Below are 27,631 nucleotides of genomic sequence, written 5' to 3'. Positions count from 1 at the left end.
ATAAAATAATTGCAAGCAACTCTCAGTTAAGCATTTTTCTTGAATAATAAACTCAGATTTCTGTCTAGGAAACACTGACAAATAATGTGGTGAAATCCACATCTCCAGATGGTTCAAGCTATTAAGCAGTACTAAAAAAAGGATGGAAGAAAAGAACGAAATAGTAAGATAAGAAGCAAAGTGGCACATGAAGAAAATACATATAAACCAGAGGTGATTTATTTTACCAGAACCTTTCCAATTTATGATAAACTGGAAACAGGTTTTATCAAAGGTGGAAAAACACAAAGGAGAGAGAAAGAACAGGAGAATTTGAGAGGGACAGGAGGACTCTGAAAATGTCAATGGAAAGAGAAACTTGGGAGAAACAAACTTTTATCAGTTTTTCCAACCATCAGTTCCTAATTAAATTCAACTGGATGCAAGCTATTTTTGAGTACTATGTCCACATTTTATAGTTTTCCTGCCTTCTTCCTCTCTCAGGCACTCAGCTCTGAATTCCTACTGCTATGATTATGCCTGTCATTAACAGCTGCCTTACTCCACTAGAAGGAGAATCAGTTGACAACCAGGAAATGAAGGAAAAACCCAAAAAATTTAGTAGTATCATGTACATATTAATAGTCAACCAATTCTGAAACACTATCATGAACAAAAGATACTATCGCTCATGAATTCTATGACACTAATTGTGTTGACTCAGATTTCTATTGTGTTTTGTGTGTTTTCTGGCTATGTTCCAGATATCTAAGATTATCACATAAATGCCCTCTGAATGGGTGACATATAGATACTTTTAAAACAATGTGAAGTATGATACAATTTCCTCACAATTCCTTTACATAATAAGTCCTACCCAGTGAACTGTCTTAAAACCTACATTCAAATTCAAGAATTAATTAGTTAACCAGTTTACAGCTAAAGAACTTTTGTTTTGATTCATTTCATCAAAAAGAATCAGTTTTTAAAGTTCATATACAAAATGTGGGGATACAAGTCAGCAAATATTATCTACTCAAGGAAGTTTTTTCTGTCCTCAAGTTCACAGAAAAAGCATAAAATGATAATACTTGTGGGCACAAATGGATTATAAACCCACGTTTCTAACAATACAGCAGCTCACTACACAGTCCACAAAAAATAAGAAAATAATATTGAACTCAAATATCTCAAAATTACTTCATAGTATGTATTTTACTAATAATACAGTTTAATTTCACACTATATTCCATACAGTCTATATACTTATTCTACATCAAATAGATGTGCTAAACTGGTAACATTTTAAAATGACCTAACTTAAAATAAGAATCAGAATCCAGAATCTCTTAAACATGAGGATCTAGGTAAAAATATTAGCAGTCCTCTTGCTCTACAATTTATAGTTTCACACCAAACATACCCCTAAAGGGCCTACACTTTCATATTTTAATAAACATTCATGGAGTTCCTGTGGTGGTTCAAGGGATTACAAATCTGACTGGTATCCACAAGAATGCGAGTTCAATCCTTGGCCCCACTCAGTGGGTTAAGGATCCGGCATTGCCATGAGCTATGGTGTAGGTCACAGATGGAGCTCAGATTACATGCTGCTGTGGCTGTGATGTAGGCCAACAGTTACAGATCTGAATCAACTCCTAGTCTGGGAACTTCCATATGCCATGGGTGCAGCCCTAAAAAGACCAAAAAAAAAATTTTTTTTTCAATTAATTAAGCTAAACAGTGGGACATTTAATAACAAATAACAAATTTCACAATGCTCTCATATGCACCAAGTGATGATGTCTTCCCAATCAGATCAAACTAGATTTTTAGGAATGTTAATAGCAAATTCAATCTTCTTTCCTTAGTCTTAAAATCTTTATAACAAAGAGATAACTCAGCTAAAATACATAAATACCTTTAAAACAAATGACCAATGGAGATGTAACTGAAAAAAAAGAGTAAATTTGGAGTTCCCATTGTGGCTCAGTGGAAACTAATCTGACTAGCATCCATGAGGATGCAGGTTCAATCCCTGGCCTCGCTCAGTGGGTTAAGGATCCAGCGTTGCCATGAGCTGTGGTATCTGGCATTGCTATGGCTGTGGCAGCTATAGCTCCGATTCAACCCCTAGCCTGGGAGCCTCCATATGCCATGGGTGCAGCCCTAAAAAGACAAAAAAAAAAAAAGAAAAAAGAAAAAGAGTAAATTTATTCATCTGAATTGAGGTTTTTAAAGAAAAATTAAACCAATAATTAATTTGTTCGTGATCCCAATGACACATTTCTAAGTATATGCTTTGGAATAAATGAACAGCTAGCATTTTACTTAACAAGAAATCCCAAGTCTTTTCTAGTGTTATAAATGAATGAATCAATCCAAAATTAAAAGAGAAAACATAATTTTCCTTTAAATAAAACTTTTCTTTTAAAATGGATTAGTCTCATTTTTTTGGTTGGTTTTGGTACCTTAGAAAATTCTTCAGGTTCCTTTATATCTAATGACCGTGTTGCAAATTCTAGTAGTTCTTCCGAGTTCTCCAGGGCATTATTACATTGACTAAGCTGACTCTAAAAATAAGAAGAAGAAGAAGAAATCATTAAAACAAAATTTCCTATCACCATCACAATCTCAAATACATATTGCTACAATGAACATTATAATCTTAATAGCAACAAGTGAACAAACATTTTAAAGAGGTATGGAAGCAAGGTAACCACCAGTCATACATATAACAAATTTTAAACATTCTGAACAACAAAATTCACAACTAAAGACTGAGCAATCTCCACCCAAATGGACCGGAAACCCATACCCTACTCCAGAAGAAAAAGAGGCCACATCCACAGGTAGGAGGGGTAATTTCGTGATATAAACAACCCCATACCTCCCAGGTGGGAAGCTCCACAGACTGAAAACTAACTGGCTCACAGAGACTCGCCTACAGGAGTGAGAGTTCTGAGCCCCACATCAAACCCTCACATGCTGGGATCTGTCACTGGGAGAAAGAGCCCCTGGAGCATCTGGCATTGAAGGCCAGCAGGGCTTGTGCGCAGGAGCTCCACAGGACTGGGGGAAACGGAGACTCCATTCTTAAAAGGCACACACAGACTTTCACGTGCACTAGGTCCCAGGGCAGAGCGAGGTCTCCACAGGAACCTAGGTCAAACCTGACTGCAGTTCTTGGAGGACATCCTGGGAAAACAGGGGTGAATGTGGCTTGTTGTGAGGGAAAGACATTGAAGGCAAAGCTCTCGGGAATATTCAGCAGTTGCCTTTCTCTGGAGGTGGCCATTTTGGGAAAATCTGGCCCCACCCGTCAATCAGTGCTGAGAAGCCCCAGGGCAAACAACAATCCAGGTGGGATCACAGCCCCACCCCTCAGGAAACAGGCTACCTAAAGAGCCTCAGGCACACAGCAGCCCCTAATCCCATCCAGTGACTAAGCCCCACCCACTAGAGGGATTAGAATCAGCTCCAAGTACCAGGGGGCAGGCATCAGCCCCTCCCATCAGGAAGCCTACAGCAAGCCCCCCATACCGACTTCAGCCACAAGGGGGGCAGACACCAGAAGTAAGAAAGGCTACAGCTCTATTATCTGTAAAAAGGTCACCACACCAAAAACCTATAAAAATGAAAAGACAGAGAACTATAACTCAGATGAGGGAGAAAGGAAAAACCCCAGAAAATCAGCTAAGCCATGAGGAGATTCTCAGCCTCCAGGAAAAAGACTTTAGATTGTCGATGCTGAAGATGATGCAAGACATTGGAAATAAACTGGAGGCAAAGATGGATAACTTACAGGAAACACTAACCAAAGAGATACAAGATATAAAACTTAAACAAGAAGAGATGCAAAATACAATCACTGAAATAAAAAACTCACTAGAAGCAGCTAACAGCAGAATACAGGAGGCAGAAGAACGAATAAGCGAGGTGGAGGACAGATTAGAAGAAATTACAGATGCAGGACAGAAAAGAGAAAAAAGATTGAAAAAAATTAAGAGAGTCTCAGGGAACTCTGGGACAATGTTAAACGCACCAACATCCATATTATAGGGGTGCCAGAAGGGGAAGAGAGAGAGAAGGGGAGAGAAAAAATATTCCAAGAGATAATAGCCAAAAACTTCCCTCACATGGGAAAGGAACCACTCACTCAAATCCAGGAAGCACGAGTACCATATAAAATAAACCCAAGGAGGAACACACCAAGACACATACTAATCAAACTGACCAAAATTAAAGACAAAGAGAAAATCTTGAAAGCAGCTAGGGAAAAGAAACAAGTAACATACAAGGGAACCCCAATAAGGTTATTGGCAGATTTTTCAGCAGAAACTCTGCAGTCCAGAAGGGAGTGGCATGATATACTTAACGTGAGGAAAGGAAAAAACCTCCAACCAAGAATATTCTACCCAGCAAGGCTCTCATTCAGATTTGAGGGAGAAATAAAAACCTTCTCAGATAAGCAAAAGCTGAGAGAATTCAGCAACACTAAACCAGCCTTACAACAAATATTAAAGGAACTTCTCTAGGCAGGAAAGAAAAGATCAGCAACAGGAAACAAAAATTCCACAAATGACAAGGCTCACCAGTAAAGGTATATATACAATAAAGATATGAAATCATCCATGCACAATTATACCATCAAAATCAGAAGTCATGAGAAGAGGTGGGTACAAATGCGGGACACCGGAGATGAACTTGCAATTAAGAGAACAACAACTTAAAACAATCTCATATACATATAGACTCTTACATCAAAACTTCAGAATAACTGCAAACCAAAAATCTACAATTGATACACAAACAAGGAATCTCTGGAGAAGAAATACATCTCATAGTAAATAAGTGCATAATCCACCACGAAGGGGGTCATTTGACATCATTCTTGGAATACTGAAGTCTTCTTAGATCTGATTCTGATTTCCTCTCCATCAAAGAACTTATGATAATTATAATTAAATAATGCCACTGTACAATTTAATAATACAGTTCTACAACTGTATTATTAATAACCATTTCTCTCCATGGTACAATGTAAAGTCTATAATGTCTTGTTTATCACATCACCTAGAATGGTGTAATGCCTTTATTGAAGAATCAATGAGATGGAACAAATTTGTGAGGACATATTTATATAGTCACACTGTTTTTTAACCAACTTATGCATTTTATATTTTACTTATTTTCAGAAGGTGTATTATTTTTGTTATGCTTACCAGTTGTTATTCTTTTTACTATGCTATATAAAATATTTAATGGTATATAAAGCTTTCTTTTTTATAAATTTTAGTTGCATAATATAACAATTTAACATAATGCTAATTTTTAAAGAAAAATTGAAATGTAATAGTTAAAACTAAGTAGTAAAGATGAAAGCCATAAAATTGGGATAAAGTATAGAATAAATTTCCTATTTGTCTCAGCATATTTTCCATTCCACTTCTCCAGTGGGAGTCACTTAATCTGTTTCTTAAGATCCATGTTATAACAATCTGTGTGAATGTAATTGTGTGTAAATGTATGTATTTTATTCTGTAAAAAAATAAAAATAAATATATTAAACTGTCCATAATCTGACCAGAATAGCTTAACTGCATACAGATAAAGATAAACTCACCATTTAAAAACACAAAAGAAAACAAAACAATCATAAATAGATGAGGTCAAATTTACTTAAAGATTCTTCTCAATCATGATAGTCATAAAACTATCAACAATTTAAACTAAAAATATCAGAATAATCCATCTACAGAATACATCCTTCACAATGAAGACTAAATTTCTTGATGATATTTAACTGAAGTTTATGAATCGAGTTACAGATACATTCAGTCAAACACAATCTTAGTACTCCATTTGTCACATCATTATACTGCCATAAATGCTAATTTGTAACTTCCAAAACTAGGTAACAATGGAATCACAAATGCAAGAACCTGTATTTCAAAAAAAAAATCAAAGAGGAACAAAAAATGGTAACTATTACAGTGATGTACTCTGCTACAGTGAAGTGTTAATTTCACCTAACATAACCTTTATTCCCTTCTCCCCCTCCCCTCTCTCTCTCCTTTATCATTTGTAGGTTTCAAACTACGACCACTTACGTGAAAATATTTTTAAGGATGACTTTAAACAAAGAAATGGACCCATTCCTAAGTTTTTTAATGCATCCAAGATTCTTCAGAATATTTATTAATATCTACTTATTAGCATCTATCCCATATTCAAATCTAACTAGTTTTCCTTTAAGATAAGCACTAAAAATAAACTATGGTGCATTTTACTGCTTTCTGACATATTCTATTTAACTATGGAAAAGTAGGATAGTTCAGTCATAGTTTGGGATAAAAGAGGTTTTCATGTGTCATTCTAAGCACCCAACTACAATTTCATAAAAAATGCTACTCTTCCTGTGAGTAAAATTCTTATGAGTTGCAAAGAAGAATTAACGAATAACCATTTGAAATATCCCACTTGTAGAAGAGCTTTTAAAGGTTTTAAGCAAAATCACTGAGAATAAAATGGTAGTTATAGTCTATCCAAGATCCCTAGGGCAGAGAAAGTCCATGGAGTATAAAAGTAAAAAATACCAAAAAGAGTAAAGAATATATCTCAAGGAACTACTATAGTACGAAAAAAAAAGCCCAACTAAAGTCAAAGCTTGAAACAAATTATCTTATTCTAAGAAAATCCTATAGATTCAGAGACAAAATGGTGGAGTAGAAGGACTCGAGCTCACCTCCTCTCACGAAAACACCAAAATTACAACTAAATTCTGAACAACCTTCAACAAAATAGAATGGAAACTACAGAAAGTGTTATTCTACAGCTAAAGACAAAGAAGCCATATTGAGGCAGCAGGAGTAGCACTTTCACATATAAGCAATCCCATACCCACAAGGTGGGCAACCCACAGATAGGAAAATATATCACAGAGGCTCTCCCACAGGAGTGAGAGTTCTAAACCCCACATCAGAACTAGGGGTTCTGGGGGTCTGGCAAAGGGAGGAAGGGCCTCTGGAGCATTTGGCATTGAAGGTCATCAGGGCTTGTGCACAGGAGCTCCACAGGACTGGGGAAAACAGGGACTCCATTTTTGGAGGGTACACCCAGGATTTCACATATACTGGGTCCCAGGGCAAAGCAGGGACTCAATGATAATCTGGGTCAGACCTACCTTCAGGTCTTGAAGGGTCTTCTGGGAAAGCAGGGGGCAGCTATAGCTCACCATGGGGGCACAACAAAGGAGGGGGAGGTCCCAGGGAATAATCACTGGTATGCCTAGAGGCTGGCATCTTGGAAAAACCTGGATCCACCCATCAGGGCTGAGAAGCCCCAGGCCAAACACCAAAGGGGGTGGAAATACAGCCCTATCCATCATCAAAGAGGTTTCCTCAAGTCCTCCCAAGCACACAGCTGGCCCTAATCACTCCCAAAGACAACTCCCACCCACCAGAGGAACAAGACTCAGCCTCAGTGGGTAGGCATCAGTCTCTCCCATCAGGAAGCTTATCACAAGCCCCAATGTCAACTTCACCCACAAAGGGGCAGACACCAAAAGCAAGAGAAGCTACAGCCCTGTAACCTGCAAAAAAGGAGACCACAGAGAAAGTCAGACAAAATGAAAAGGTAGAGAAATATAAGCCAGATGAAGGAACAAGAAAAAAAACCCAGAAAAATAGCTAAGTGAAGTAGAGATAAGCAACCCCATAAAAAAAGCTTTGGAGTAATGATAGTAAAGATGATCCAAGATCTCGGGAAAAAACTGGAAACAAAAATTGATAAATTACAAAAAATGGTGAACAAAGAAATAGAAGATTTAAAGATTAAACAAGTAGAGATGAACAACACAGTAACTGAAAAAATACACTGTAACTAATTAATAACAGACTATGGGAGGCAGAAGAATGAATGAGGTAGAAGACAGACTGATGGAAATCACTGACACAAAACAGAATAAAGATAAAAGAATGAAAAGAAATGAAGACGGTCTAAGAGAACTCTAGGACATTAAACGTACCAACAATTCATATTATAGGGGTTCCAGAAGGAGGAGATAGAGAAAGGGCCAGAGAAAAAATTTTGAAGAGATAATAGCTGAAAACTTCCCTAACATGGGAAAAGAATCACTCACTCAAATTCAGGAAGAACAACAAATATCATATAGAATAAACCCAAGGAGGAATACCCTGAGATATATATTAATCAAGCTGATCAAAATTAAAAAGAAAGAGAAAATATTGAAAGCACCTAGGGAAAAGCAACAAATAACATACAAGGGAACCCTGATAAGGTTATCAGCTAATTTTTCAGCAAAACTCAACTCTGCAGGCCAGAAGGAAGGGGTACAATATACTTAAAGTGATGAAAGGAAAAAATCTACAACCAAGACTATTCTACCCAGCAAGGCTCTCATTCAGATTTGAGAGAGAAATGAAAAGCCTTACAGACAACCAAAAGTTAAGAGAATTCAGCACCTACAAACCAGCTCTACAACAACTACTAAAGAAATCTCTCTAGGGAAAAAAGAAAAGGTCACAACTAGCAACAAGAAATTACAAATAAGAAGGGTGATCGGTAAAGACAAAGATATAGCAATGGTAGGAAATCATCCACATACAAATATGATATCAAAACAAGCAATTGTGAGAAGTGGAGACAGAGTACAAATGCAAAATACTGGAAATGCATTTGCAATTAAGAGACCAGCAAGTTAAAATGATCTTGTGTCTATGTATAAACTCCTATATGAAAGCTTCATGGTAACTGCAAACCAAAAATCCACAAGAGATACAAACACAAATAAGAAAAAGCAATCAAACACAACATTAAAGGTAGTCATCGAACAAAAGAAGGGAAGAAAAAAGACCAACAAAAACAAATCAAAAACAATTAACAAAATGGCAATAAACACATACATATCAATAATTACCTTAAATGTAAATGGACAAACTGCTCCAATCAAAAGACATAGACTAGGGGAGTTCCCCTTGTGGCTCAGTGAAAACAAATCTGACTAGTATCCATGAGGATGCAGGATATCTCCCTGGCCTGGCTCAATGGGTTAAGGATCTGGAGTTGCCATAAGTTGTGGCGTAGGCTGCAGACATGGCTTGGATCTGTCGTTGCTGTGGCTATAACTCTGATTCAACCCCTAGCCTGGGAGCCCACATGTGCCGTGGGTACAGCCCCCCTCCCAAAAAAAGACACAGAGTGGTTGAATGGATACAAAAACAAGACCCATATATATGCTATCTACAAGAGAGCTACTTCAGTTCTAGGGATACATACAAACTGAAAGTGAAAGGATGGAAGAAAATATTCCATGCAAACAGAAATCAAAATACAGCTGAAGTAGCAATACTCACATCAGACAAAACAAACTTTAAAATAAAAATGGTTACAAGAGACAAAGGATATTATATAATGATCAAAGGATCAATCCAAGAAGAAGATATAACAATTGTAAATATATATGCACCCAACATAGGATCACCTCAATATATAAAACAACTGCCAAAAGCCATAAAAGGAGAAATCAATAATAACAGTAATAGTGGGAGACTTTAACACCCCACTTACACCAATGCACAGATCATCTAGACAGAAAATCAACAAGGAAACACAAGCCTTAAATGATGTATTAGAACAGCCTGACTTAATAGATATTTATAGAACATTCCATCTGAAAGTAGCAGAATACACATTTTCCTCAAGCACATGGAACATTCTCTAGGATAGATCACATTTGGCCACAAATCAAGCCTCAGTAAATTTAAGAAAACTGAAATTATATTAAGCATCTTTTCCGACCAAAATGTGATAAGACTAGAAATCAATGACAAGGAAAAGAACTGCAAAAAACAAAAATACATGGAGAATAAACAATATTCTACTAAACAACAATGGATCACTAAAGAAATTGAAGAGGAAATCAAACAATATCTAGAGACAAATGAAAACAAAAACACAATGATTTAAAACCTATAGGATGCAGCAAAAGTAGTTCTAAGAGGGAAGTTTACAGAATACAAGCCTACCTCAGGAAATCAGAAAAATCTCAAATGAACAACCTAACCGTATACCCAAAGCAACTAGAGTAAGAACAAACAAAATGCAAAATGAGTAGAAGAAATCATAGAGATCAGAGCAGAAATAAATGAAATAGGAATGAAGAAAACAATAGAAAAGATCAATCGAACTAAAACGGGGTTCTTCAAAAAAATCAACAAAATTGATAAAACCTTAGCCAGATTCACCAAGGGAAAAAAAGGGGGGGAGAAGGCTCAAATTAATAAAATTATAAATGGAAAAAGAGAAATTATCAATGGACATCACAGAAATACCAAGGATCATAAGAGACTACTACAAGCAACTCTATGCCAATAAAATGGACAACCTAGAAGAAATGGATAAATTCTTAGAAAGGTACAATTCTCCAAGAATGAACAAGGAAGAAATAGAAAAGATGAACAGACTGATCACAAGTACTGATATTGAAACTGTGATTTAAAAACTTCCAGCAAACAAAAGTCCAGGATCAGATGGCTTCACAGATGAACTCTGTGTATCACAGGCAAAAACTATAAGACACTGATGAAAGAAATCAAAGATGACACAAACAGATGGAAAGATATACCATGCTCTTGGATTGGAAGAATCAATATTATCAAAATGACTATACTGGCCAAGGCAATCTACAGATTCAAAATGCAATTCCTATCAAATTACCAATGACATTTTTCATAGAACTAGAACAAAAAAATTTAAAATTTATATGGAAACACAAAATACCCTGAATAGCCAAAGCAATCCTGAGGAAAAAATAATGGAGCTGGAGGAATCAAGGTCCTTAACCTCAGACAAAGCTACAATCATCTAAATAGTATGGTACTGGCACAAAAACAGAAATCTAGATCAATGAAACAGGATAGAAAGTCCAAAAATAACCCCACATAACTATGGTCAACTAGTCTATGACAAAGGCAAAAATAAACAATAGAAAAAAGAAAGTCCCTTCAATAAGCGGTGCTGGGGAAACTGGACAGCTACATGTAAAAGAATGAAATTAGAACACTGCCTAACACTATACACAAAAATAAACTCAAAATGAACTAAAAACCTAAATGTAAGACCGGATACTCTAAAACTCTTAGAGGAAAATCGGCAGACCACAGCAACAGCTTCAAAGAATCCACTTCCTCAAGTAATGACAATAAAAATAAAAATAAACAAATGGGACCTACTTAATCTTAAAAGTTTTTGCACAGCACAGGAAACCATAAACAAAACAAAAAGACAACCCACAGAATGGGAGAAAATATTTGCAATGATACAACGAACAAGGGATTAATCTCTAAAATATACAAACACCTCATGCAGCTCAATATTAAAAAAAAAAAAAAACCACCAAATCAAAAAAAGGGCAAATAGACATTTAGACATTTCTCCAAAGACATAGAGATGGCCAAAAAACACATGAAAAGACGCTCAACAATGTAATTATTAGAGAAATGCAAATCAAAACTACTGTGAGGTATCATTTACACCAATCAGATTGGTCAATATCAAAAGTCTACAAACAGGAGTTCCCATTGTGGCTCAGTGGTATCAGAATAGTATCCACGAGGATGCAGGTTTGATCCCTGGCCTTGCTCAGCGGGCTAAGGATCCAGTTTTGCTGTGAGCTGTGGTGTAAGTTGTAAACGCAGCTTGGATCCTGCATTGCTATGGCTGTGACATAAGCCAGCAGCTGCAGCTCCAATTCAACCCATAGCCTGAAAATTTCTATATGCCTTATATGCGGCCCTAAAAACCAAAAATAAATAAATAAATAAAAGTCTACAAACAATAAATGCTGGAGAGGGTTCAAAGAAAAGGGAACCTTTCTATACTGTTGGTGGGAATGTAAATTGGTGCAGCCACTATGGAAAGAAGTATGGAGCTGCCTCAAAAAACTAAATACAGAACTATCGTATGATTTAGCAATCCCACTCCTGGGCATATATCTGGAGAAAACCGTAATTCAAAAAGATACAAACACCCCAATTTACAATAGCCAAGACAGGAAAGCAACCTAAATGTCCACTGACAAAGGAATGGATAAATAAGATGTGGTTCAAATATACAATGGAGTATCACTCAGCCATAATAAGAATGAAACAATGCCATTTGCAGCAACATTGATGGACCTAGAGATTACATACTAAGTGAAGTTAGTCAGTGAAAGACAAACATCATATGCTATGGCTTACATGTGGAATCTAAAAAAAAAAGGATACAAATGAACTTATCTTCAGAACAGAAACAGACTTACAGACTTTGAAAACTAACTTATGGTTACCAAAGGGGACAGGTGTGGGGAGGGATGGATGAGGTTTGGGGGTTTGGCATATGCACACTGTGGTACACAGAATGGCTGGCCAACAGGAGGACCTGCTGGAAATGTTACCCAATATTCTGTGATGATCTATATGGGAAAAGAATCTGAAAAAGAATGGACGTGTGTGTATATGTGCAATTGAATCACTTTGTTGCACAGCAGAAATTATCACAACAATGTAAATCAACTATACTTCAAAAAAAGTTTAAAAGTTGAAAAAAAAAAAAGATTAGAGGAAAACATAGGCCAAACACTCTCCAACATAAACCACAGCAGTATCTCAGATTCACCTCTTAGAGTAATGACAATAAAAACAAAAATAAATGGGACTTAATCAAACTTCAAAGTTTCTGCACAGCAAAGGAAACCCTAAACAAAATGAAAAGACAATGCACAGAATGTGAGAAAATCTTTGCAAATGAACCAATTGACAAGAGATTAATCTCCAAAATTTATAAACATCACGTACAGCTGAATACCAAAAAAACAAACAACCCCATAAAAAATGGGCAGGGTTTCTAAACAGACAATTCTCCAAAGAAGACATACAAATGGCCAAGAAACACATGAAAAGATGTTCAACATCACTCATTATTAGAGAAATGCAAATCAAAACCACTCTAAGGTACCACCTTACACCAGCCAGAATGGCCATCATCCAAAAGTCTACAAACAATAAGTGCTAGAGAGGGTGTGGAGAAAAAGGAACCCTATTACAAGGTTGGTGGGAATGTAAATTGGTGCAACCACTGTGGAAAACAGTGCAGCGATTTCTCAGAAAACTAAAAATGGAACTACCATTTGATCCAGCAATCCCACTCCTGAGCATCTATCTATAGAAAACCATGACTTGAAAAGACACAGTACTCCAATGTTGACTGCAGCACTCTATACAAGAGCCAAGACATGGAAACAACCTAAATGTCCATCGACAGAGGAGTGGATAAAGAAGAGGTGGTACATATACATAATGGAATATTACTCAGCCATTAAAAGGAAAGAAATAATGTTATTTGCAGCAACATGGATGGACCTAGAAATTATCAGACAATGAGACACCAACATGAAATGTTATCACTTACATGTGGAATCTAAAAAAAGGACAGAATGAACTTCTTTGCAGAACAGATACTGATTGTAGACTTTGAAACACTTTTGGTTTCCAAATGAGACAGGTTGTGGGGTGGGGTGAGGTGCTGGGGGTTTGGCATGGAAATGCTGTAAAATGTGGTTGTGATGACTGCTGTACAACTATAAATGTAATAAAATTAATTGAGTAATTTAAAAAAAGGAAGGCCACCTTCTAATAGCTGTAAAACAAAAAGAAAAAAAAAGGAAAATGCTACAAATCTGCTTTGAAGTGAAGAGGGAAAGCAAAAGAGAGAACAAGGAATGTAGCTTAAACAGCACTTTGTAATTCAGAGGAATTATTAAAATATTTTAATGAAAACAACAGGCTATTGAGTTTGTGAACCCAAAGAAAGAACAGAACAGAGGTGCTCTATTACCTCTTCCTCTTTAAAGAAGAAAATGGCATCAGTAGCCATGTTGTGACTTTTTTGTTGTTGTTGTTGCTCCTGCCTGCAGCATGTGGAAATTCCTGTGGCAGAAATCAAACCCATACCACAGCAGTGACCCAAGCAGCTATAGCAGTGACAACATCAGATCCTTAGCCCACTGTGCCACAAGAGAATTTTTTTTTTTTTTTTGGCAGGGGGTAGGGAGGAAATTTTTCACAGAACTCAAACAAAATATTTTAAAGTTTGTTTGGAAGCACAAAAGACACAGAATAGCCAAAGACATCCTGAAAAAGAAAAACGGAGCTGGAGGAATCAGGCGCCCAGACTTCAGACTATACTACAAAGCAACAGTCGTCAAAACTGCATGGTACTGGCACAAAGACAGAAATATACATCAGTGGAACAGGAGAGAAAGCCCAGAATTCAACTCACGCACCTACAGCCAACTAATCTATGACAAAGGAGGCAAGAATATACAATGGAGAAAGGACAGCTTGTTCAAGAAGTGGTGCTGGGAAAACTGGACAGCCACATGGAAAAGAATGAAATCAGAACACTCCCTAACACCAGACACAAAAATAAACTCCAAGTGTATTAAAGACCTAGATATGAGACCAGACACTATCAAACTCTTAGAGGATAATATAGGCCAAACACTCTCTGACATAAACCACAGCAACATCTTCTCAGATCCACCTCTCAGAGTATTGACAATAAAAAGAAAAATAAACAAATGGGACCTAATCAAACTTCAAAGTTTCTGCCCAGCAAAGGAAACCCTAAACAACACAAAAAGACAACCCACAGAATGGGAGAAAATCTTTGCAAATGAACTGATTGACAAGAGATTAATCTCCAAAATTTATAAACACCTCCTACTGCTCAATACCAAACAAACAAACAACCACATCAAAAAATAGGCAGAAGATTTAAACAGACAGCTCTCCAAAGAAGACATATAGATGGCCAAAAAACACATGAAAAGATGTTCAGCATCACTCATTATTAGAGAAATGCAAATCAAAACCACTCTGAGGTACAACCTTACACCAGCCAGAATGGCCATCATCCAAAAGTCTACAAACAATAAGTGCTGGAGAGGGTGTGGAGAAAAAGGAACACTAGTACACTATTGGTGGGATTGTAAATTGGTGCAACCACTGTGGAAAGCAGTATGGAGATGCCTCAGAAAACTAAACAGAGAACTACCATTTGATCCAGCAATCCCACTCCTGGGCATCTATCCAGAGAAAACCACGACTCGCAAAGACACATGTACTCTAATGTTGACTGCAGCACTCTATACAAGAGCCAAGACATGGAAACAACCTAAATGTCCATCGACAGAGGAGTGGATAAAGAAGAGGTGGTACATATACACAATGAAATATTACTCAGCCATTAAAAAGAATGAAATACCAGCATTTCTTGCAACAGGGATGGACCCAGAAACTATCATGCTAAGTGAGGTCAGCCACACAGTGAGACACCAACATCAAATGCTTTCACTGACATGTGGAATCTGAAAAAAGGACAGACTGAACTTCTTTGCAGAACAGATGCTGACTCACAGACACTGAAAAACTTATGGTCTCCAGAGGAGACAGTTTGGGGGGTGGGGGGATGTGCTTGGGCTGTGGGATGGAAATACTGTAAAATCAGGTTGTTATGATCATTAAAAATAAAATTAATTAATTTTTTAAAAAACTTACTTTTTAATTAATCCAAGAAAGCTTTATGGTTTGAATTACCATTAGGCTGAGATCACCAGAGCTTTTTCCTTTGAATCATAACCCAAGAACATCTTTAAGAAAGAAGTTATATTCACTAAGCTTATGTCTCATTAAGTTACCACCTTACTTTATAACCTCTCTTGTCCCCTTAATATCCTTTCATCTCCCCTAGATTACCATTCTTATTAAAACATATGAATTTTTTTTTTTTTTTGGTCTTTTTAGAGCCACACTTGTGGCATATGGAGGTTCCCAGGCTAGGGGTCTAATCGGAGCTGTAGCTGCCAGCCTATGCCAGAGCCACAGCAACGCCAGATGCTAGCCCCATCTGCAACCTACACCACAGCTCACGGCAATACCGGATCCTTAACCCACTGAGCCAGGCCAAGGATCGAACCCAAAACCTCATGGTTCCTAGTTGGATTCATTTCCACTCCTAAAATATGTGAAATCTTTTATGGCATGAAAAGAAGGAGAAATATTAATAATTATAAAGGATAATAATTATTTATTACTGGGAATTTAGTCAACAACTAGAAATATAAACTCAATAGTTTACAAGAGCAATACATGCAGCCTGTTCTAAGAGCACTGCAGATTTTATATGCACACACATATATCCAGCTCTATACAGGGCTGCCAGAAAATAAGTTATAATAGGAAAATATATACAATTTTCTGGAACGTCTAAAGACATATTTTAAACCAGAAGTCCACAAAAGATAGAAATTATCTAATTCTGAAAATCTCAAACATCTTGACTTTCAAAAGGAGAGCAGTCCTAAATATCTAATGCCACATGCTATGAAAGAATGATACCAGATCTCTCTTAAAAATCAGTAGTGACTTGGCTTAAACATGATTTTAAGACTCTTTCAGACTTTTAATCTTTGATTATCTTAACAATTTAACTGCTTCTTATCTGAAACACTCCCTCTTCTCTTTATTAAGTGCCTCCTACAAAGGGCTTCTAATCAGTTTCTAAGAACTGCTCCTGAACTCAGTTTCCTTCACGATCGCTCTGCATGAGGTACTGATACATTAACATTCTTCTTCTTTTTCTTTTTTTTTTTTTACACATTAGTAGTGTTACACATTAACATTCTTCTTCTTTTTTTTTTTTTTTTTGGTCTTTTTGCCATTTCTTGGGCTGCACCTGCAGTATATGGAGGTTCCTAGGCTAGGGGTCGAATGGGAGCTGTAGCCACTGGCCTACGCCAGAGCCACAGCAACGCAGAATCCAAGCCATGTCTGTGACCTACAGCACAGCTCATGGCAATGCCAGATCCTTAACCCACTGAGCATGGGCAGGAATCGAACCCACGTCCTCATGGATGCTAGCGGGGTTTGTTAACCACTGAGCCACGGGAGGAACTCCCAACATTATTCTTAAATCAGTTACATCATCTATACATTTTTGCTTACTCTTTAAGAATTCTAATCTCTTTGACAAAAGGATTTGATTTCCCTTTCTTTCCCATTACCTGCAAATTATCATCAATGAGTATATGTAGTCCATGTAGGCAGGAGCTATTTTGCTCGTTACTACTTATTCAAAATCCAGCACAGCCATAACTCAAATTTCACTGAATGAATGCATGAAATCTTGACACTGGCAATCAAATATTATCACCAACTTCCCCACAAATTATTAAACTTGACTCTCAAATATGAATTTTGAACATTAAAGATGTGGCACACTGCAAGGTTTTTCAAATTCCTTTACAACTCTAAACTTTCCTTAGGGTAAGCACAACAAGACATAATGAAGACAACAAAATAACTCTTAAAGAAAATGTGGAATATACATTAAATGGAATATTATTCAGCCATAAGAAGGAAGGAAATCCTGTCACATGCTACAAGATGGATGAACTTTGAGAACGTTATGCTGAGTGAAATAAATAAGCCGGTCGTGAAAGGGCTGTATGTATGATGACATACATACTGTATAATTCCACTTATAAAAGATATCAAGAACAGTCAAAATCATGGAAACAAAAATACAATCGTGTTTGCCAAGCAAGCAGTGGGGGAAGAGGCAACCAGGGAGTTGTTCAATGGATAGAGAGTCACAGTTCTGCAAGATGAAAAAGTTCTAGAGATCTGTTATATAACAATGTGAATACAGTTAATACCACTGTACATTTAAAAGTGGTTAAAAGGGTAAATCTGATGGCTTCACAGGCGAATTCTACCAAACATACAAAGAGGAGTTATACCCATCCTCCTTAAGCTTTTACAAAAGGTTGAAGAAGAAGGAACACTCCCAAAGAGATTCTATGATGCCACCATCACCCTAATTCCAAAACCAGAAAAAGATACCACCAAAAAAGAAAACTATCGGCCAACATCTTCGATGAATTTAGACGCAAAATTCTCAACAAAATTTTAGCCAACCAAATCCAACAACCTATCAAAAAGATACTACACCACATCCAGGTGGGATTCACCCAGGTTCACAAGGATGGTACAATATACGAAAATCAATCAACATCATACACCACATTAACAAAAGAAAAGTCAAAAACCACATGATCATCTCAACAGACGCAGAAAAAGCATGTGACAAAGTCCAACATCCATTCATGATAAAAATTCTTACCAAAGTTGGTATAGAGGGAACATTCCTTAACATAATCAAAGCCACTTATGACAAACCCACAGCAAACATAATACTCAATGGAGAAAAGCCAAAAGCCTTCCCACAAAAATCTGGAACAAGACAAGGATGCCCACTCTCACCACTGTTATTTAACATAGTACAGAAAGTCCCAGCCACAACAATCAGACAAACAAAAGAAATAAAAGACATCCAAGTAAGAAGAGAAGAGGTAAAACTGTCACTGTATATGGATGACAATGATACTATAAGTAGAAAACCCTAAGGACTCAACCCAAAAACTACTTGAACTGATCAGCAAATTCAGCAAGGTAGCAGGATATAAGATTAACATTCAGAAATCAGTCACATTTCTGTATACTAACAATGGAATATCAGAAAAGGAATACAAAAATAAGATACCTTTTAAAATTGCACCCCAAAAAATCAAATACCTGGGAATACACCTGACCAAGGAGGTAAAGGACTTATATGCTGAGAACTATAAAACACTGATTGAGGAAATTAAAGAAAATGTAAAGAAATGGAAAGATATTCCATGCTCCTCGATTGGAACAATTAATATTGTTAAAATGGCCATACTACCCTAAGCAATCTACACATTCAATGCAATCCCTATCAAATTACCCATGACATTTTTCACAGAAATAGAACAAACAATTCAAAAATTTATATGGAACCACAAAAGACCCAGAATTGCCAAAGCAATTCTGAAGAACAAAAACCAAGCAGGAGCATAATTCTCCCAGACTTCAGGCAATATTACAAAGCCACAGTCATCAAGACAGTGTGCTACTGGTACCAAAACAGACATACAGACCAATGGAACAGAATAGAGAACCCAGAAATAAACCCAGACACCTTTGGTCAATTAATCTTTGACAAAGGAGGCAAGAATATAAAATGGGAAAAAGTCTTTTCAGCAAGTATTGCTGGGAAACATGGATAGCTACATGCAAATCAATGAACCTAGAACACACCCTCACACCATGCACCAAAATAAACTCAAAATGGCTGAAAGACTTGAATATAAGACAAACTCCTGGAAGAGAACATAGGCAAAACATTCTCTGACAGCAACCTCACAAATGTTTCCTCAGGTCAGTCTCCCAAAGCAACAGAAATAAAAGCAAAAATAAACCAATGGAACCTAATCAAACTGACAAGCTTTTGCACAGCAAAGGAAACCAAAGAGCAAACAAAAAGACAACTTACAGAAAGGGAGAAAATAGTTTCAAATGATGCAACTGACAAGGACCTAATCTCTAAAATATACAAACAACTTATACAACTCAACAACAAAAAAGCCAACAACCCAAGTGAAATATGAGTAAAGGACCTGAATAGACACTTCCCCAAGGAAGATATACAGATGGCCAACAAGCACTTGAAACAATGCTCAACATCACTAATTATTAGAGAAATGCAAATCAAAACCATCATGAGATACCACCTCACATCAGTCAGAATGGCAATCATTAATAAGTCCACAAATAACAAATGCTAGAAGGGGTGTGGAGAAAAGGGCACCCTCCTGCACTGTTGCTGGGAATGTAAGCTAGTACAACCACTATGGAGAACAGTATGGAGGTACCTTAGAAATCTATACATAGAACTACCATATGACCCAGCAATCCCACTCTTCAGCATATATCTAGACAAAACTTTCCTTAAAAAAGACACATGCACCCACATGTTCATTGCAGCACTATTCACAATAGCCAAGACATGGAATTAACTCAAATGTCCACTGATAGATGATTGGATTACGAAGATGTAGTGTATATATACATAATAGAATACTACTCAGCCATAAAAAAGAACAAAATAATGCCATTTGCAGCAACACGGATGGAACTAGAGACTCTCATCCTGAGTGAATTAAGTCATAAAGAGAAAGACAAATACCATATGATATTGCTTATATCTGGAATCTAATATACAGTACAGATGAACCTTTCCACAGAAAAGAAAATCATGGACTTGGAGAATAGACCTGTGGTTGCCAAGGGGGAAGGGGAGGGAATGGAAGGGACTGGCAGCTTGGGGTAAAGAGATGCAGAATGTTGCCTTTGGAATGGATTAGCAATGGAATCCTGCTGTTTAGCACTGGGAACTCTGTCTAGTCACTTATGATGGAACATGTAATGTGAGAAAAAAGAATGCATACATATATGTGTAACTGGGTCACCATGCTGTTCAGTAGAAATATATATATATATATATATATATGTATAAATGATAAGAAAATAAAAGGGTAAATCTTAGGTTTTCCATCACAATTTTTTTTTTTTTTTTGGGTTCTTAGGCCCACATTAGTGGCATGTAGAGGTTCCCAGGCTAGGGGGTCAAACTGGAGCTACCACTGCCAACCTACGCCAGGCCACAGCAATGTAGGGATCCTCAACCCACTGAACGAGGCCAGGGATCAAACCCGCAACTTCATGGTTCCTAGTCAGATTCATTTCCACTGTGCCATGACGGGAACTCCTTCTATCACAATTTTAAAAAAAGAACATCTATGACAAAAAGAAAGTTAAGAATCATTCTTCTACAAGATACAAGTACAGTTATACACAAAAATTCACTAATTTTTGGAGTTCCCATCGTGGCTCAGCGGTAAAAAACCCAACTAGTATCCATAAGGATGCAGGCCTCGCTCCATGGGTTAAAGATCCAGTGTTGCCATGAGCTGTGGTGTAGGTCACAGATACAGCTCAGATCTGGCATTGCTGTGGCTGTGGCACAGGCCAGCAGCTGCAGCTCAAATTTGAGCCTTAGCCTGGAAACCTCTATATGCCACACCTGCGGCCCTAAAAAGCAAAAAAAAAAAAAAAAGAAAGAAAAGAAAGAAAAAGGAAAAAAAATCACTAATTTTTGCTTTCAATAAATCAAGCATTATACAAACTAAAATTATTATTCACATTGAAATAGTTGTTATGATCTCACCTGTAACTCTTGTGATTTACGAGCTTGTTCCTGCTTGATAGTATTAACCATACTTTCTTTTACCTCATCCAATATGGAGTATAAACTATCAAATTCTTCATCTAACTCTGAAAGTATGTTAGAAGCATTTTCCTGTTTAATAAACAAACAAAACAAAGATTTTACTAAAGAGCTGTCAAACATTTAAAAAACTAAAAGATATAAATAGATTTCATATTACAAACTACCTCAGCCTAATATTATAAAATAATTCTAATATCTGACATAAGGCTTTAAAAATAGATAAATCCAAGAATCTGGTTACTAATGCTGATAGCTGAATTTCAGCAATACTATGAGTTAAGCAGCCCAAACGCTTCTCATCTTTAATAATACCATTTCCACAGGACAATGCGAAAGTTGTTTTAAGGCCGTCAACTCTGTCCAGACCCTAAGCCAGTGGTTCTCAACCTTTGGTGTGCATTAGAATCATCAGTGAAGCAGATTTTAATAAAATATTCCAGAGATTTTGATTCTGTAACTCAGAGGAACAGTTTGGGGCATATAATGGATGGCGTTTATTTTGTGCAGATTTTTAATCTTTCAGGTTGTCTAAAACATTGCATTTACATAAGATAAGCAGAACTTAAAAGACTAAGCAATTCCTTATTGGATCCTAAGAGATTTCTCAAACACCAAATTTCAGTGCTAGAATGAACTTCAGTAATAATCTACTGAGTAGAAACTGTACTCAACTTCTAAATTTTATATACTGAAATACAGATAAATGACTTGCCCAAAGCCAGACAACTAGCTACTAGTGGCAGAATCAATAAAGCATTTCAAGTCTGTCAACCTCCTGGAGTTCCTCAATGCCTCATAAGCAAGAGGCTGCTATTTCAACAAGAAATAACAAAATATCTCTGAAATCCCTGTGAAATCTACAATATCCATACTTGCAACATTTATGAGAAAGAATAAATTACCTTAAGGCTTTTTTTCAACATAAATGAATCATTCAACTAAGAGAAGCGAAATTGGCACTGGTTTAGAGAACTAATTATACAGTCTACCATAATACCAAAATTTAAACTTTTGCCTTTAACATTTATAAAAAACCAGACATTATCTCACTGGAGTCTTACCAGAAGTGGTGTTAATCATTTTACTAGTTTCTTTACAGTAGTGAGAATATGTTGTGGAAGAAGAAATGTGCAGTATGGAAGGTAGAAGACTTAAGTCAAATTCCACATTAACCACTCAGTAACAGTGGGACCCTGGACAAGCCACTTAAATTCTTGGACCTCACTTTTTTCATATGTAAAAAGGAAATGGACTAATCTTTTCCCCCTCAATAACCAATCGGCACATTCTTACGGTCCCTTGCGCACTACATCTTACACTCCCAACATGGAGCTTAGCTCACCCTCTATTTTTTCTGAATGCTAAGGTAAGGTCCTAATAATCTGTCAATCAGAAAAATAGTTTGAGGAGTTCCCATCGTGGTGCAGTGGTTAACAAATCCAACTAGGAACCATGAAGTTGCAGGTTCGATCCCTGCCCTTGCTCAGTGGGTTAAGGATCCAGCGTTGCCATGAGCTGTGGTGTAGGTCACAGACGCGGCTCAGATCCCACATTGCTGTGGCTCTGGTGTAGGCCGGCAGCTACAACTCTGATTAGACCCCTAACCTTGGAACCTCCACGTGCCGCAGGAGCGGCCCTAGAAAAGGCAAAAAGACGAAAGAAAGAAAGAAAGAAAGAAAGAGAGAGAGAGAGAGAGAGAGAAGAAAAGAAAAATAGTTTGAGCCAACTCTACCTTAAAGTAGCTTTTTCCAAATTTCAAGTGTAATTATTCTCTTGTCCATAGATCAAGAGGTTTAGAACCACTAGCTTTACTTATTTAAAGAAACTGGATTCATGGATTTACTCAATTTTCTAAAAAAATAGTTTGAGAAAGTTAAAGCGGTGAAAATTATCATCAAATTTCAATTACAGCAAATTCAGAAGTAAAGAAAGTACAAGACTATAAAGTTTAATAGGCCAAGAGTCAATTACCTATGTTGAACCAAACAAAAACTATACAAAAGGATTCATTGTCTACAAGTGTCTAGAAATCATCTATGTTTATTTCACAAAGAAATGACCTTTAAATTAATTAAGGCACATTCATGGGAAAGCATCACCAGCTTATCTTAAGGTCCCTTCCACAGTCCACCTTTTCAGTATGGATTATCCACCAAAACCTGGAACCATTTCCTCAGGTATTCCCCTCACTGGGCACTTTACCTTCTACTTTTGTATTTTATTTTCATCTAGTTCTGCAACTGGACCTCTTACCATCTATGTTTTCCACTACTTATTTAAAAGACATGTTTAGCTTCCCAGTATTTTTGCAAAGTACAATTTGCCCTTAATTAGAATTAGAAAAAACAAACACAAAACAGAAAGGAACAAAAGTGAGCATTATAATATTCCTAGCAATTACTATTCCGGAGTTTTCTTTTTCTCTTACTAGTTGATCTTTCCATGGTGAATACAGGGATATCAAAGAAAGCATTTTTATTTATCAGCCATTTAAAAACCCTGCTCTCACCTGCATTAGCTGATCTAGAGTTGATGGTATATGTTTACACTTCTAATTCGATCCAACAATCATTCATTGTGACATATTTACACAAACACTTTTTAATCAGATTCATACCTGAACTCCTTTTAGTGTTTGATTTAGTGTATCAATAAAGTTCTGAATTTCATCATTTTTATTTGCCAGAGTTGTAATGATCCTTTGCAGAGCTTCCTAGGATAAAAAAATTTTTAACATTTTATTAAAAGAGAATCATAAACTTCAGGACAATTCTCTAAATAAACCTTTTATGTAAGGTTATATAATAAATAGGAGCAATGAAAAACTGCTTGTTGTTCAAATTATCCGAAGGCTATAATTACAAATGATGGGATGTGTGTGTACTGGTACTGTTTTAAAACCTTTTACTCCTAGTGCACAACTTAATTACCACCATGAAGATGATCAGTATTATTTAATATAAATACTGTTAACAAATAAAAAAAGTTAAAAAAAAATACTGTTACTTTACAACAACAACAACAACAAAAAGACAAAAGACAAAAAAAAATACTGTTACTTTAGGTCATAAGGCGATGGCAAAGGACTAGAAGCAAATCCATAAGTGTTGCAAAAACAATTGGACACTTCAATCAGTATCAGAATATGAGGAGTAAAATCAGAGAACCGAGATTTGACATTTTATTTATAAAAATGAAAAATATATTTTGGAAATATGAAGATAGATAAATCTACAGATAAGATTATAGCAATCATCGCAATATTTACAGATCCTATAGAACCACAATAAATAAGGCAAGTAATTTTAGTAACAAACATCCCAGACTTTTTGACAATGCTTCAAATTTAAATGAAACAATTACAATTTTCACATACTTTCTAGTTCAGTGCTGTCCAACAAAATTTCCTGCTATGCCAGAAATACCCTATTTATGTGCTATTCAACATGGTGACTAGCCACATGAATCTAATGAGCTCTGGAAATGAGGACAGAGAAATTAAGGAACTAAATTCATTTTTCAATGTTAATTAATTTCACTTTTTATTGCACATGTGACAAGTGCTGTCATAGTGGTCATCACAGGTCTAGCTTGTTTGGTAACTTTGTGGGTAGTTACAGCAAAATCAAAACAAGGTACTTGTATTCTCAGTAAAAATCAAAAGCAAGTATTTTTACTTTATAATTTTTCCATAAGTAACAAGGCTTATTTCCATTAGCACCTACAAGAATAAATATTTTAATAATTTCCTGTAAGATTTTGCATAATAAAAGTTCTCCCCACAATACAATTTAAAAAAACTGATAAAAAGGCTTAGGAAATAATCTGATAAAGGGATAACATTCATATAAATGTGCACACAGCATTATAGTAATAAAAAATTAAAACAATTACAACTCTCATTTCATTCCCCTAACAATCCCTGGAGATAAGTAGGTATTATCATCCCCGGCCAGCCTAGGGCTCTCTGCTGTCTTCATATACCTCAACTATTTCTTCCCATCCTCACCGTTGGTGTTACTTTAGTATAATAATACAATGAATTTTATACTATGAAAGTTGATTGACAGCAAGAGTTAGCAGTTTATCCTGTCAGTGTTCCTTCCAGAAACAGGTACACCAAGATTTGAATACAGAGATAACCACCTGATGAAGCCAGATCTAGGGGAGGGATGGGCACAGTTGGAGGGACGAGAGTGGTGATACAGAGATGTAGAAAAGGAGGGTAGAGGACTTAAGAGTCTTCCAAGCCTTCACCCAAGACAGGCTCTCTATATATTTTAAAACAACACAATGGAATGGTAAAAATATTTCTGCCAATCCTCTGCCTGTGTATAGTAAGCTTTAATGAAGGCTGGGTTCTTTCAGTTGATGGACTGACTAGCTGCCTCCCCTTCTATCCCTTCTGATGGTCGGGTTACATCCATATTATATCGATGAGAAAATGGAAATTCAATCAGTTGCCCCAAGTAACACTGCTCATATGGTAAAGATTATGCTCTGCCTCCAAAGCCCGTGCTCTTTACCACTTTAGAATACTGCCTCTAGAGCCAACCAATCTGCCCATCACACACCCATACAATAAATATTATTGTATAACTTTGGCTTGTTAACAATATTTATTGCTTTACAACAATAAATATTGTTGTAAAACTTTGGCTTGTTTACCATCATGGAGCAAAGGAAACAAATCAGACTAGGAACAATGAGGTCTCAGGTTCAATCCCTGGCCTTGCTCAGTGGGTTAAAGATTCGGCATTGCCGTGAGCTGTGATGTAGGTCACAGATGTGGCTGGGATCTAGCATTGCTGTGGCTCTGGCGTAGGCCGGCAGCTACAGCTCTGATTAGACCCCTAGCCTTGGAACCTCCATGTGCCACGGGTACAGCCCTAAAAGGACAAAAAACAAAACAAAATGTGGTTTGTTATCTGGAATCTAATATATGGCACAAATGAACCTTTACAAAGAAAAGAAAATCATGGACATGGAGAACAGACTTGTGGTTGCGAAGGGGTGGGGTTGGGGAGGGAGTGGGAAGGACTGATACAAACTATTGCCTTTGGAATGGATAAACAATGAAATCCTGCTGTATAGCATTGGGAACTATATCTAATCACTTATGATGGAGCATGATAATGTGAGAAAAAGAATGTATATGTGTATGTGTGACTGGGTCACCTTGCTGTACAGTAGAAAACTGTAAACCAGCTATAATGGAAAAAAATAAAAATCATTAACAAAAAAATTTAAAAAAGAAAAAATTTGGTTTGCTCAGACTCTTCAAGCACATAGAAAACCCCCAGAATTTTCATGGAGAATCACAGCTTGAGCTTAAGCTTTGTCCACTTGATAGGCATATCCAGTGAACTTCAAGGTAAAGATGACACATTCTATTAGAACAGGGGTTGAGAGTCTTTTGGAAGAGATCTTATTCTATAAAGAGGAGCCAAGCCCGAATCCAACCAATAACAACATTTTAATCACTAAGATATGTGAGTTAAAAAAAAAAAAAAAACTAGAGGAAATTTCACCAGAAAACTATGAAACATTGGTATATAATAACAGGCAGATCCAGTTCAGAGCCTATATATATATATACACACACATATCTTCCTAGCATAAAACAGCTTTCCACTTCAATTTTTGTTCTAAGCTTAGTAGCAAACTCTATATTTGGGAAATTTTGCAGCAATAACTCTCTGAAAATAGCTGAAGCATACTGTCTTAGATAGGTAAGCTCCAAAGATTTTTCCTTCTTTTTTTTTTTTTTTGCTTTTTAGGGTTGCACCCTGAAGATATGGAGCTTCCCAGGCTACAGGTTGAATCGGAGCTGTAGCTGCCAGCCTACACCACAGCCACCAGCAACTCGGAATCCGAGCCTCATCTGCTACCTACACCACAGCTCACGGCAACGCCAGATCCTTAAGCCTCTGAGTGAGGCCAGGGATAGAACCTGCGTCCTCATGGTTATTAGTCGTATTTGTTTCCACTGCACCACAATGGGAACTCCTGGCCCCCGAATTATTAATATTAACAGCAATACACCTAGAAAAAAATCCTACTATCTGTATTAAAACTTTTGGGGGAATGATGGTTCCATATAAATTATCTACTATACTCCCCCAAAAAGTGGTTGGGAAGGAAAGGCTGATAAAGTATTTCTGAGAAACAGCATCTCATTTTTTGAAGAGAGAATGCTCTATGGCTCACATTTTGAGCTTAACAAGAAGTTCTAGTATGAGTGTCTATCACAGAAAACCCACATCCTAAGACAGGCTGCTTTATCTTACTGCCAAAATAAAAGACCTAGGCTGAGATTCTCAAGGGGTACTGCTCCAGTTTCTAGGTAAGGAGAGCTTTAAGTCTTTTTCTT

The 27,631-nt window shown here is 36.8% G+C and overlaps 1 protein-coding gene across 3 annotated transcripts in view; it reads right to left on the bottom strand.

Moving 5' to 3' along the window:
* FSD1L (fibronectin type III and SPRY domain containing 1 like) overlaps window positions 1-27,631 on the bottom strand; it is an 80,933-nt gene that overhangs the window by 38,867 nt on the left and 14,435 nt on the right. For all 3 annotated transcript variants that reach the window (XR_007133275.1, XM_047768090.1, XM_047768091.1), the window contains exons 2-4: window positions 23,876-23,971; window positions 21,196-21,327; window positions 2,451-2,552 (exon numbers count right to left, since the gene is read on the bottom strand). Coding sequence is in view for 2 of the 3 variants with exons in the window: in XM_047768090.1 (XP_047624046.1) it covers window positions 2,451-2,552; window positions 21,196-21,327; window positions 23,876-23,971 (330 nt within the window). In the remaining variant the exon portion in view is untranslated. The remainder of the gene's footprint in view (window positions 1-2,450; window positions 2,553-21,195; window positions 21,328-23,875; window positions 23,972-27,631) is intronic.

Source organism: Phacochoerus africanus, chromosome 2 (genome assembly GCF_016906955.1).
Source record: "Phacochoerus africanus isolate WHEZ1 chromosome 2, ROS_Pafr_v1, whole genome shotgun sequence".
NCBI lineage: Eukaryota > Metazoa > Chordata > Mammalia > Artiodactyla > Suidae > Phacochoerus > Phacochoerus africanus.
This window is presented reverse-complemented; position numbering and strand designations above follow the sequence as displayed.